The sequence below is a fragment of the Oncorhynchus masou genome, chromosome 10 (assembly GCF_036934945.1).
Source record: "Oncorhynchus masou masou isolate Uvic2021 chromosome 10, UVic_Omas_1.1, whole genome shotgun sequence".
NCBI classification, from domain to species: Eukaryota; Metazoa; Chordata; class Actinopteri; order Salmoniformes; family Salmonidae; genus Oncorhynchus; species Oncorhynchus masou.
In genome coordinates, this window is record NC_088221.1 from 39,981,553 (window position 1) to 39,994,802 (window position 13,250).

A 13,250-nucleotide genomic window follows, 5' to 3' on the forward strand; every position below is an offset into this window, starting at 1 on the left:
CATTTTCATAAAATGCCCAAGAGAAGGAAAGTAATTGAATTAAATTACTATCGACCCCATGAAATGCTTTGAGAGGCCAGTTGAAGACCAAATCATCTCCTCCCTCCCCAACACACTCGACCCTCTCCAATTCGATGACCGCCCCGACAGATCCAAGGATGTCACAATTGCCATTGCACTGCCCACTGCCCTCACCCACATGGACAACAGAAATGTATACGTGACGATGCTATTCATCGACTACAGCTCAACCTTCAATACCATAGCGCCCTCTAAACTCACCACTAGTTGTTGCAAAGGGTCTGACATTTTCCATTGGGAAGTTAAGCCCAGGAATTTGGGGAATTTTGCTTAAATTCATTTTTAAAAATTACCTTATAACAGTGAACCTTTTTTTGTGTGATTCACACAAGGCAATTCTAGGTCTTGTGGCATATTTTGGTTAAACTATCCCAAATTCAATGGAATTGCAACCCTCTGCATGCACAGTGCATTCTTCCATCACATGTGCAGTGCATTCTTCCATCACATGTAGAGCTGATTCTCAAGAGCTCATACACTAATGAGATACTATTGAGCCCACACTACTACACTGTCTGAGACAAGAACTACATGCTTTCTGATAAGTTTTGATTACAATACTGGATGGGGTGAATATATATATATATATGACATACATTATTTTTTGTTAACTAGTAAATAGTAGCCTACAGCAAAGTGTGTTAAAATAATTTCTAATTTGTTAAACATTTCTGCTAGTTAGTTTTTGCTACCTTGTGGATTTTAGCTGGCTTGAGCGTGCTAACTGAGGAGTGTTAATTCATCTGTTTCCATTCATGTTTCATTTTAAAACAGTTATCTTACAAAAGGAGTTGTTTATCTAACTGCTTAACTATTTATCTGTACAAGGAATTGTATTTGGGTTTTTAAACTTTTTTTCTTTCTTCTAATCTGTACAGGAAAATGCCACGGGCACTATCTGATCTGTGGAGACGTTTCATTGCAGCTAATGTAGAAGGAAAAGCTGTGTACATTTGCATATACTGTGCCAAATCAGATGTGAAGAATGCAGCAAAGTTGCAGAATCATCTGGGAAAGTGCATAAAGATCCCTCAGCGCTCACAACAAGCAACCACTGACAAAAGCCCCTCTACTTCTATTTGAAGTGAAAATGATAGATCAGACACCTTATCGATAGCAGCAGCTCATGGTCCTCCTGGAATCAGAGACCTTATCGATAGCAGCAGCTCATGGTCCTCCTGGAATCAGAGACCTTATCGATGGCAGCAGCTCATGGTCCTCCTGGAATCAGAGACCTTATCGACAGCAGCAGCTCATGGTCCTCCTGGAATCAGAGACCTTATCGACAGCAGCAGCTCATGGTCCTCCTGGAATCAGAGACCTTATCGACAGCAGCAGCTCATGGTCCTCCTGGAATCAGAGACCTTATCGACAGCAGCAGCTCATGGTCCTCCTGGAATCAGAGACCTTATCGATAGCAGCAGCTCATGGTCCTCCTGGAATCAGAGACCTTATCGATGGCAGCAGCTCATGGTCCTCCTGGAATCAGGAGTTTAGTTGACTCAATGGAGGAACGTAGTCAGAGAAATGCTGATGAATGTCTTGCTTGAGCTGTGTATTAAACTAGTTCACCTCTGATGCTCACAGACAATGTGTATTGGAAGATATTTCTGAATGTTTTTCACCCAGCATACACCCCTCCAACCAGGCATGCTTCATCTACTCATTTGCTGGATGCAGAGTTCAACAGAGTTCAAGTGAAGGTCAAGCAAATCATAGAGAATGCAGACTGTATTGCAATCATCTCTGATGGGTGGTCGAATGTTCGTGGGCAAGGAATAATTAATTACATCATCGCCACCCCTCAACCAGTATTCTACAAGAGCACAGACATGAGGGACAACAGACACACCGGTCTCTACATTTCAGATGAGCTGAAGGCAGTCATCAATGACCTTGGACCAGAGAAGGTATTTCCACTGGTGACAGACAATGCTGCGAACATGAAGGCTGCTTGGTCTAAAGTGGAGGAGTCCTACCCTCACATCACACCCATTGGCTGTGCTGCTCATGCATTGAATCTGCTCCTCAAGGACATCATGGCACTGAAAACAATGGATACAGCGACCTGTTGATGAGCCAAGGAAATGGTTAGGTATGTGAAGGGTCATCAAGTTATAGCAGCAATCTACCTCACCAAGCAAAGTGAAAAGAATAAGAGAACCACTTTGAAGCTGCCCAGCAACACACATTGGGGTGGTGTTGTCATCATGTTTGACAGTCTCCTGGAGGAGAAGGTGTCTCTCCAAGAAATGGCCATATCACAGTCTGCCGATATGGACAGCCCCATCAAGAGGATCCATCTGGATGTATTTTGGGAGAGAGTGGTAAGCAGACAGTTTTGTTTTCTTACCTTCATTTAAATAGGCAAGTCCGTTAAGAACAAATTCTTATTTTTAATGACGGCCTAGTGGCTTAACTGCCTTGTTCAAGGGCAGAACCACAGATATTTACCTTGTCAGCTCGGGGATTTGATCTTGCAACCTTTCGGTTACTAGTCCAACGCTCTAACCACTAGGCTACCTGCTGGTTACTAGTCCAACGCTCTGACCACTAGCCTACCTGCTGGTTACTAGTCCAACGCTCTAACCACTAGGCTACCTGCTGGTTACTAGTCCAACGCTCTGACCACTAGCCTACCTGCTGGTTACTAGTCCAACGCTCTGACCACTAGCCTACCTGCTGGTTACTAGTCCAACGCTCTAACCACTAGGCTACCTGCTGGTTACTAGTCCAACGCTCTGACCACTAGCCTACCTGCTGGTTACTAGTCCAACGCTCTGACCACTAGCCTACCTGCTGGTTACTAGTCCAACGCTCTAACCACAAGGCTACCTGCTGGATACTAGTCCAACGCTCTGACCACTAGCCTACCTGCTGGTTACTAGTCCAACGCTCTGACCACTAGCCTACCTGCTGGTTACTAGTCCAACGCTCTGACCACTAGCCTACCTGCTGGTTACTAGTCCAACGCTCTAACCACTAGCCTACCTGCCGCCCCAGTTTTCCTGAAACCTATAGCAGTAGCCATTGCACGGATTGAGGGAGACAATGCCATCCTGTCTGATGTTCAGACTCTGCTTGCAGATGTAAGAGAAGAAATCCGCACTGCCCTGCCCACTTCACTGTTGCTCCAAGCAGAGGAAACAGCAGTTCTGAAATACATCAAAAAGCATGAAGACTTCTTCCTGAAGCCCATACACACTGCAGCGTACATGTTGGACCCCAATTATGCTGGCAAGAGCATCCTGGCTGGAGCAGAGATAAACAAGGTATATGGTGTCATCACTACAGTGTCTCGCCACCTTGGCCTGGATGAGGGCAAGGTTCCTGGCAGCCTGGCGAAGTACACTTCCAAGCAAGGGCTTTGGGATGGAGATGCAATATGGCAGTCGTGCCAACATATCTCATCAGCCACCTGGTTTAAGGGACTTTGTGGATCTGAGGCTCTTTCCCCTGTTGCCTCCATCATCCTCCAAATCCCACCAACATCAGCTGTCTCAGAGCACAACTGGTCCTTGTTTGAGAACACACACACCAAAGCACGCAACAGGCTGACCAATACAATGGTTGAAAAATTGGTGGCCATACGGGCATATTTTAGGCTTTTTGAGCCTGACAAGTTAACCTCAACAATGTTGAAAATTGACCGTGAAGATGAGGCCTCAGAGTCTGATGTTCAAGAGGTGGACATTGAGGAGGTCCAGGGAGAAGACATGGAAGCCTGAGAGGAAGACAACCAAAGCTTTAGTTTCTAGACTATCATTTTACAGATGTATGTTGAAAACGTTTTTTGGGAGATGTGATGGATTATTGGGGATCATTCCATATTCTCTTTCTTTGTTGTTCAGTGAAATCATCCCATGTGAAGAGTCAACTCATTTAATCAAAGTTCAATTTGTAACTATTTGTTTTTTTCTATTGGAATGATTTAATAATTTGCAATTATGTCTCCTTATGATAAGGTAAAATGTTTATGTTTCTGTCTCCATATGATATGGTAAATATATCCAATGCAAAAAACATCTACATTTAAATGGTATTAATATAAATTTGCATATACTTCCGTTAATTCCCACAGAAAGTTTCCACCTCTGAATATTCCCCAAAATGTGCAACCCTACTCACAACAAAGCTCAAGGCCCTGGGACTGAACTCCTTCCTATGCAACTGGGTCCTGGACTTCCTGATGGGCCACCCCCAGGTGATGAAGATAGGCAACATTAACCCTGCCACAATGATCCTCAACATGGATGCCCCACAACATTGTTTCCTCAGTCCCCTCCTGTACTCCCTGTATACCCACTACTGCATGGCTTCACACAGTTCCAACTCCATCAAGTTCCCCGAAGACTCGACAGTAGTAGTCCTGACTACCAACAACCTCAGGAGGCAAAAGAAATTGGAAATGTCCCAGAGTGCCCTCAATGTTCTACAGAAGCACCACTGAGAGCACACTGACGGGCTGCATCACAGCCTGATACGGCAGCTCCACCGCTACTGAACATTTGTAAACATGAGTATATTATTATTATTTTTGTACTATTGTTTCATTCACACTTGCACTCTTGGAGCTTTAGCATTTCACTGTACACTGCAACTACATCTGACCCTGTGCAAGAGACAAAATAAAAACAATCTATATCTTAACTAATGTAATCTGCTACCCCTCTCATTGAGTATCTCAAAATGAAGATGACCGGGGTACTGCAGGCTGCCATTATCAACTCAATTATCCTTTTAACTTCGTCTGTGTGGGATTTTAAAGTAATTGGTTAAGGAAATACATCTGGTGAAATAGAAGCAATTATTTGTACCACGATTGTGTTCGATTTGTTTTTATAGACGGATATCCACGAATATTGACCACGAGGATCGCCATTACCCCATTCACAATAATTTCACAATTTAATATAATGGGCAACCTGTTTTCTGAAACAATGCCTGCAGTACCGCGGTTAGCCTTCAATTTGAACTCTTCAATGCGAGGGGGCAGTCGTTTTCCGCTGCGTCTGATTAAAGGTAGGTAGCCGAGTCGAAGTCCATTCTCTACATGTGTACACCTCATGTACAATGGTCCTCATTTAGCATTGAATTATTTTGTTGTGATTAAACATTTCCATAATAGGCACAATAGACCATTCAGATACAGATGCATCAAATTACAACCCAACCTATATGTATTAGCTACTGCAGTTCTGTTCTGATGCGGTTGTAAAGAAACAGTTTAAAGACATATTTTTGGTAATGAAAAACAGTCTGTTTTGAGACTGCGGGCCTTTGCACCTGACGAACTAAAACGTGGAGGAATGCGGTTATCTATCCGTTTAAGAAAATCGAGAATGCGACACTGACTGCGACTGCGCGAATTTGCAGGAAGTGTTAATAGTCGTTTTACCAGCTGATATATTGTCAACAGTCTCAAGACGGGGACCTCTGATCGTTTCAGAGAGCGCCGATATCGTCACTGGTATGTATTCATATTTTTCTACTCCCCGAGTGTACATATGGGATGTGGAGCTGCAAGAATGAAAGTGAGACGTCCGTCGAACCAGAGCTGGGGCGGATTTGGCTTCACCGCAGCAAAGTGACTGGGCTTCAACGGAGTCCATTCTGTACGGAGATACAGCAGTTTACAGATAAAACTGACGATACCTGCATAGCGCCTATTTTAATATTCAATACCCGATGTAAAATAAAATATACAGCTAAATGCTTAGCAGATAATGAAAAACAATGGCATACGGGGTTTGAGCTCTCGTGGTAATGAAAGTGAAAACACTGTGCGTGCTGTCACTCCACTGAAATGACAATAGCTCGTTGCCTGGCGAAATTCCAGCTTTTGGATGAATGTGACAGTGGGGGAGTGGGACATCAACTCGCCGTTGTTGGCGCGTGCGACTGACATGACCAGGTCCATTCGTCCTATCAAATGGACCAGGAACAGCAGAAGCCAGTCCCATGTTTCGACCTCTCAATGACCCCTATGTCGGTTAATTTATATCGCTATAATAAATAAACTCAGCAAAAAAAGAAACATCCTCTCACTGTCAACAACAGGGGGGGCTCAAAAGTAACAGTATCTGGTGTGGCCACTAGCTGCATTAAGTACTGCAGTGCATCTCCTTGTGGACTGCACCAGATTTGCCAGTTATTGCAGTGAGATGTTACCCCACTCTTCCACCAAGGCACCTGCAAGTTCCCAGACATTTCTAGGGGGAATGGCCCTATCCCTCACCCTCCGATTCAACAGGTCCCAGACATGCTCAATGGGATTGAGATCCGGGCTCTTCGCTGGCCATGGCAGAACACTGACATTCCTGTCTTGCAGGAAATCACGCACATAATGAGCAGTATGGCTGGTGGCATTGTCATGCTGGAGGGTCTTGTCAGGATGAGCCTGCAGGAAGGATACCACATGAGGGAGGAGGATGTCTTCCCTGTAATGCACAGCGTTGAGATTGCCTGCAATGACATCAAGCTCAGTCCGATGATGCTGTGACACACTGCCCCAGAGTACAGGCCTCGGTGTAACGCTCATTCCTTTGCCTATAAATGCGAATCCGACCATCACCCCTGGTGAGACAAAACCGCAACCCGTCAGTGAAGAGCACTTTTTGCCAGTTCTGTCTGGTCCAACAACGGTGGGTTTGTGCCCATAGGCGACGTTGTTGCCGGTGATGTCTGGTGAGGACCTGCCTTACAACAGGCCTTCAAGCCCTCAGTCTAGCCTCTCTCAGCCTATTGCGTACAGTCTGAGCACTGATGGAGGGATTGTGCGTTCCTGGTGTAACTCGGGCCGTTGTTGTTGCCATCCTGTACCTGTCCCACAGGTGAGATGTTCGGATGTGCCAATCCTGTGCAGGTGTTGTTACACATGGTCTGCCACTGAGAGGACGATCAGCTATCCGTCCTGTCTCCCTGTAGCGATTTCTTAGGCATCTCACCGTACGGACATTGCAATTTATTGCCCTGGCCACTTCTGCAGTCCTCATGCCTCCTTGCAGCATGCTTAAGGCAGGTTCACACAGATGAGCAGGGTCCCTGGGCATCTTTCTTTTGGTGTGTTTCAGAGTCAGTAGAAAGCCCTCTTTAGTGTCCTAAGTTTTCATAACTGTGACCTTAATTGTCTACTGTCTGTAAGCTGTTAGTGTCTTAACGACCATTCCACAGGTGCATGTTCATTAATTGTTTATGGTCCATTGAACAAGCATGGGAAACAGTGTTTAAACCCTTTACAATGAAGATCTGTGAAGTTCTTTGGATTTTTACAAATTATCTCTGAAAGAATGGGCCTTGGAAAAAGGGATGTTTCTTTTTTTGCGGAGTTTATTTACATAGCACAAATCCGTAGGCTGGTGACACGAAGGCGTCACACAATGAAATATGACTGTCATGCTCAAACATCCTCTATGCATGTGTTTTTGGTTTTGTCAGTCATCCTAGATTTGTGTGGATGTGCATTATTGCAGAACATGTAATAATGTTGTCATAAATAGATCATGATATTAATGGTCATCTGAACTGATGGAAAAAAAAATGACCCACCTGTCCAGACTGAATGACACCTGCTGTCATTTGAGCCAATCTTTCCTTTTTCCATTACCAGCATTGTCCATTACCAGCATTGTCCACTACCAGCATTGTCCACTACCAGCATTGTCCATTACCAGCATTGTCCACTACCAGCATTGTCCACTACCAGTTCCCTCTGTTCTGTTCTCATATCTATTCCACATCAAGTAACTCATGCAGTAAAATCAGATCAAATAAATAACACTACACCTTATAGAACAATGTGGACTGTGAGGACACACACACGTTTACGCACACACACGCCAGCACACACATAGTGGTATTATAAATTTTGTATTTCAGATGTGTAGTGGTGTAATAATGTTTTTGTCTTGAACCCCAGGAATGGGGATCTTTAATAAATACAAAAATAAAATCTTCTCTCATCAGCAGAGAGAAAAAGAGGAGAGTTGGAGAAAGACTTCACGTCCCAGAGTCCCCTGTAGTCTGAGCTCCCATCACTGGGAGGCTCCCACCCTCCTCATCTCTGTCACCATGGCTACCAGAGGGAGTGGCCGGCCCAACTGCATGCTGCCCCAGACAAAGATATGCCAGTTTAAACTGGTGTTGCTGGGAGACATGGCTGTGGGCAAGTCCAGCCTGGTGCTGCGCTTTGTCAAGGGACAGTTTGATGAGTTCCAGGAGACCACCATTGGAGGTGAGGAGAGAGGGGAGGGTGAGGAGAGAAGTTGACTGGCACACTGTTGGCCCCAGATCAGGGTTGGGCAACTCTGTTCCTGGAGTGCCGTAACAAAATCTTCTGTTAAAAACACAGAGAGTTTTATTCCTGGACCAAGAAGGGAGGGTTTGCTGAGATGAAAGGGTTGAGTTTTATATAATTAGTTTTACATTCACTCTCTCGTCTTCTCTGTCTCAGCTGCATTCCTGGCCCAGTCTGTGTGTCTAGACGACACCACTGTGAAGTTTGAGATCTGGGACACGGCGGGACAGGAGCGCTACCACAGTCTGGCTCCCATGTACTACCGCGGGGCACAGGCTGCTATTGTGGTCTTTGACATCACCAAGCCGGTACAGTCATCATTCAGCGCACCACAGAGCTGCATTTTCAGAGCTAACTTAAGGAGTAAATAAATGTATTGGGTGATTCCATGCCAGCAGGAACAGAAAATATGTTTGGTATCTGATAGAAACTTAATTGGGAGGAAGGATATTTACCATGCTTTTACATTTGTATCACAAACCATTTTTGAGAAGATCATGATGAAATGGCCAATTTGAGACATACACTGACTATACCAAACATTAGGAACACATTGTTAAATATTGAGTTGCACCCCCCCATTTTGCCCTCAGAACAGCCTCAATTCGTCGGGGCATGGACTCTACAAGGTGTCAAAATGATTCAACAGGGATGTTCGCCCATGTTGACTCCAATGCAAAGTTGTGTGAAGTTGGCTGGTGGACCATTCTTGATACACATGGGAAACAAACTGTTGAGTGTGAAAAACCCAGAAGCGTTAAAGTTCTTGGCTCAAACCGGTGTGCCTGGCACCTACTACCATACCCTATTCAAAAGGCACTTAAATATTTTGTCTTCCCCATTCACCTTCTGAATGGCACACGTATACAATGCATGTCTCAAGGCTTAAACATTCTTCTTTAGACTGTCTCCTCCCCTTCATCTACACTGATTGACGTGGATTTAACAAGTGACATCAATAAGGGATCATAGCTTTCAGCTGAATTCACCTGGTGTCCCAGGGAAAGAGCAGGTGGTCCTAATGTTTTATATGCTAAGTGAATACCGGTGTCCTGTAAGACCCTATGATGTGGGAACTGTACATGACAGACAACATCTTGGTGTCATTATACTCATTATAGTGTTCTCTCAAATATGGAGTGTCAAGATTCAGAAATAAAAATGTTCATTCATTTATTCAACATTACAAATATTATTATCTCAACTTCCTTTTTTGACATAGCTTATTTTTTAGACACATTGTAACAGTACTCTTAAAACACATCACATTTCAAGAGTGGCTCTCTGGTACTATTAATGATATGACCCATTTTATACATAGAAATTGACATTATAGGTCATTAACCAATCACAGCCCTCCTTTAGGATTGCACATTCAGCAAATCACCAGCAGTGGGAGGGAGTTCCCTTTGAATCCCTTTACAATTCACTGTTTGCTGGTGTCCATATAAATGTGTCATACCTTCAGAAATAGCAGAGAGCCCACTCTGGAAGTCTGATGTACTTGTAGAGGTTATTGTTCCAAACAATATGTCTTTTGAGATTAGTTTTTTTATGTTGAATAAATGAATGTGCAAAATTGTGCAAAATCATAATCTAGACATTTTTAGAGCACACTATAAGGAGTATATTTTATTTAACCTTTTTTTTTTTTTTTTTTAACTAGGCAAGTAACGGCCGACCAAGAGGCAAAATTCCTCCAAAGGGGATGGGGGCTGGGATTCTAATAAAAAATGTAGGATAAAACACACATCACGAAAAGAGAGACAACACTACATAAAGATAGACCTAAGACACAGCATGACACACAGCATGACATCAACACAACATGGTAGCAACCTGACAACCGATGATAACAACATGGCAGCAGAGAATAATGACACCAAGCTGCTGTCTGTATCCCGTACGGTTCACAGATCATAAGGACTGACAGGAGTAATGTACAGGTAGAAAAAGGGCCGAAAATGGCCACTTTCACCATGTTTAAAAAAAAAATGGCTTGTGATACAAAATGTAAAAATCATTTCAAAGACCCTTCCTCCCTTCTATGTGAGAAATGCCAGAACAATCTGAGATACCAATATTTTCTGCTGCCGTGGAATCGCCCCGCCCCATTGTACTGTATAGACGTTCTAGCCCTCTATCATGTTAACATTGCCATGTTATTTAAATGTTGCACTGTATCTGACTCCCTCTTTCTCACCAACTCGCCCCTGTCCTATGGCCTCTGCTTTGCCCTCCTGTAGGAAACGTTTGAGCGAGCCAAAGCCTGGGTGAAGGAGCTACAGAGGCAGGCTAGCCCCAACATTGTCATCGCGTTGGCAGGGAACAAGGCTGACCTGGCTGAGAAGAGACTAGTGGAGTACGAGGTACTGTACTCTACACTGACTCAGTAACATGTTATGGTCGTCACTATACACTGACATAATACTATATCAAATGTGAATTCTAAAACACTGGGGATTCCCAATACTGATGGATTGTTGCCTCCTGTCTGACAGGAGGCCCAGACCTATTCTGAAGACACTGGGCTTCTCTTCATGGAGACCTCTGCCAAGACGGCCATGAATGTCAACGATCTGTTCCTGGCCATTGGTAAGCTTCCATCTTCCCCCATCAAACTATAGGGATACTTATAGGTGACACCATTTTTGTTCATTTCAATTGTTGACCTAATAACAAAACATTTTTCATGACAACATGACCTAATAAAAAGTTTTTCATGACAACATGACCTGCCCAAGAAAAAGTCCAGGCCCTAGTTTAGAACTAGGTCAGAATAATAAAAGTGTGTTCCACTGTCTCTGCAGCCAAAAAGATGCCAAAAACAGACACCCAGAACCCTACACACGCAGCACGACACAGAGGAGTGAACCTACAGGACCCTGATGCCCACAACACCCCATCCTGCTGTGGTGGAGGAGGAGGGAACTAGGACCGCTCCACTTCCACCCTGCCATCCCTGGGGTCGGGCAAGGGGACACCCCCTTCAAACCTCCACCCTCCCTCCCATCCACCCTGTCAGCCACAGAGAGATAGAGACGTAGGGAAAGAGTCGGAACAGGACGGTTGTCTTTGGCGAAGCCAGATAGATTTCTGACAGAGAGAGAGAGGTCTGATAAAGACTGACAGACAGGAAGAAAAAGAGTGAGTGTGACAAGACTATATTATTAGCACTAATCGTGGATGTTGTTTTGCCTTCTGTCTGTCTCGATTCATTTCAATCATGGTTCCATTTCATTATGCAATCGCTGCAGTGTCGGTTCTTGAGTGGCAGGGAGTGAAGAAAGGAGAGCTGGAGCGAAGGAGTCTTAAGGGATGAGGGGGGAAAAGAGTGAATGGGATGCAGGTCACACTCCCTCAAAGCATTCCCTTTACTGCTGTCCTGAATGCCCCCTCATCACCTCCTCTAGCATGAGCCCCAGGCTGCCTGAACAACCTAAACCCTGAAGCCTTGGCCAGAGCCATTCCAGACACTTCCCGGTTGCCACAGATAGAATAACCTGTGTGGCCATAGAGCATTAGATGGCACATATGTTTACTTGTAAGTCGCTTTGGACAAAAGCGTCTGCTAAATGGGATATATTATTATTATTATTATAACCCATATTAGATGGCACAGTTTACCCACAATCGCATGAGGGAGGGAAACACAGTTCATGGCCTCTTCTAATGCCCTTATTTCCTCTGCCCTCATTTATTTATTTCCCCTAGGCTATATTATTATTAATACTCCTCAGAGCGGCGGTGTTGCGAGACATCATGGTGCCAATGCCAGTCTGGTATCATCCAGGCCCCTCGTCCTCACCTCCACCCACATATGTACAGTAGATATACACTGAAGAACCCACAGTACAGAGTGAGTCTGCTCTATGCCATGTCTGAGTCTGGCCCTCTCTGGAGACCACCGCTATTTCTAACAATCAATCCACTGTCTAGTGCAGCGTTTCACTAACTCCTTCCTGGGCCCGTGTTTTTTTTGTTTGTTGCCCTAGCACTACACAGCCAGGGGGCCCAGGACCGAGCTTGGAAAACCCTGCTTACTGCACAGTGATATCCAGGGCTGCAGTTTCTCCTGGTCAGGAGAAAATCCTTGCCTCTCCTGAGTGATAATATATAGTAGGATCTCAAAACCCTAGCCTGGTCTCAGATCTGTTTGTGCTGTCATTGCCAAGTCCCAATGGTTGACAATGATCGTGGAGCTAGACAGAAAAAGCAGATCTGGGACCAGGCTACAAACCCCTCTAGGGATGAAGTCCTGTAGTTAGGAAACCATTGTATCTTGCCTGTCATGTTGTGAATGCATGGGCCATGATATACATGCTATGTTCTGCTGTTCCTCATTTGTCCTGTGTCTTACCGCGTAAGAGTTGATGTAAATGAAAACAATGTGATAATGCTTTTAATGACTAACGAGCTGATGCTGTTCCAAGCCCTGGTTTGGAGACGGACAGCTTTGAATACAGAGCTACCCACTCTGTTGGACTCCATTGACACATAACCCCTAAACATTCCATATAGATCTGGATGGATGAGAGAAGGCATGATATTTGCTTCACCTTGTCAACTGATCGACTGGGTGGATTTATGTTTGCCATATTGCTTCTAACTCTCCATTTGTTTCAGATCTACAGGGAGGTGGGTAGGGGATTGGGGGTCATTTTGGAATTGCGCATGTTTAGCTATGAAGAATAAGGGTGCTTACATGTGGTTTGAAAAACAACAAAAAAGTGCCTGTTTTATTCCCCTGTATGCTTTGTGAGTTTGCTCTGGGGTGTGTTCAGTAGGTAGCAGTCCAAGTAAAGCACATCCCTGTAACCATTAACTGCCTGCACGTTGTCTGTCAGTCTGCCCTTTGAACTCTTGTCAAATA

The 13,250-nt window shown here is 44.5% G+C and overlaps 1 protein-coding gene across 2 annotated transcripts; it reads left to right on the forward strand.

Annotated features, from left to right (window-relative positions):
- Positions 1–5,309: 5,309 nt before the first annotated feature.
- LOC135547623 (ras-related protein Rab-5B-like) lies at positions 5,310–11,314 on the forward strand. Of its 2 annotated transcripts, none has more exons than XM_064976791.1 (6): positions 5,310–5,551; positions 8,047–8,314; positions 8,534–8,685; positions 10,624–10,746; positions 10,879–10,972; positions 11,188–11,314. In XM_064976791.1, the coding sequence occupies exons 2-6, from the start codon at positions 8,152–8,154 to the stop codon at positions 11,310–11,312; spliced, it is 657 nt and encodes a 218-aa protein (XP_064832863.1). In that variant the 5' UTR covers positions 5,310–5,551; positions 8,047–8,151; the 3' UTR covers positions 11,313–11,314. The 2 variants fall into 2 exon arrangements, with proteins under 2 accessions (XP_064832863.1, XP_064832864.1); XM_064976792.1 differs by having other exon boundaries at positions 8,050–8,314.
- The last annotated feature ends 1,936 nt before the right edge of the window (positions 11,315–13,250 follow it).

What these genes read in the sequence shown, in the direction of transcription:
- LOC135547623 (XM_064976791.1), top strand. Translation starts at nt 8,152, where the DNA reads ATGGCTACCAGAGGGAGTGGCCGGCCCAACTGCATGCTGCCCCAGACA. An exon ending in CCAGGAGACCACCATTGGAG is followed by an intron (nt 8,315 to 8,533) that starts GTGAGGAGAGAG and finishes TCTCTGTCTCAG; the next exon opens with CTGCATTCCTGGCCCAGTCT. An exon ending in CGATCTGTTCCTGGCCATTG is followed by an intron (nt 10,973 to 11,187) that starts GTAAGCTTCCAT and finishes CTGTCTCTGCAG; the next exon opens with CCAAAAAGATGCCAAAAACA.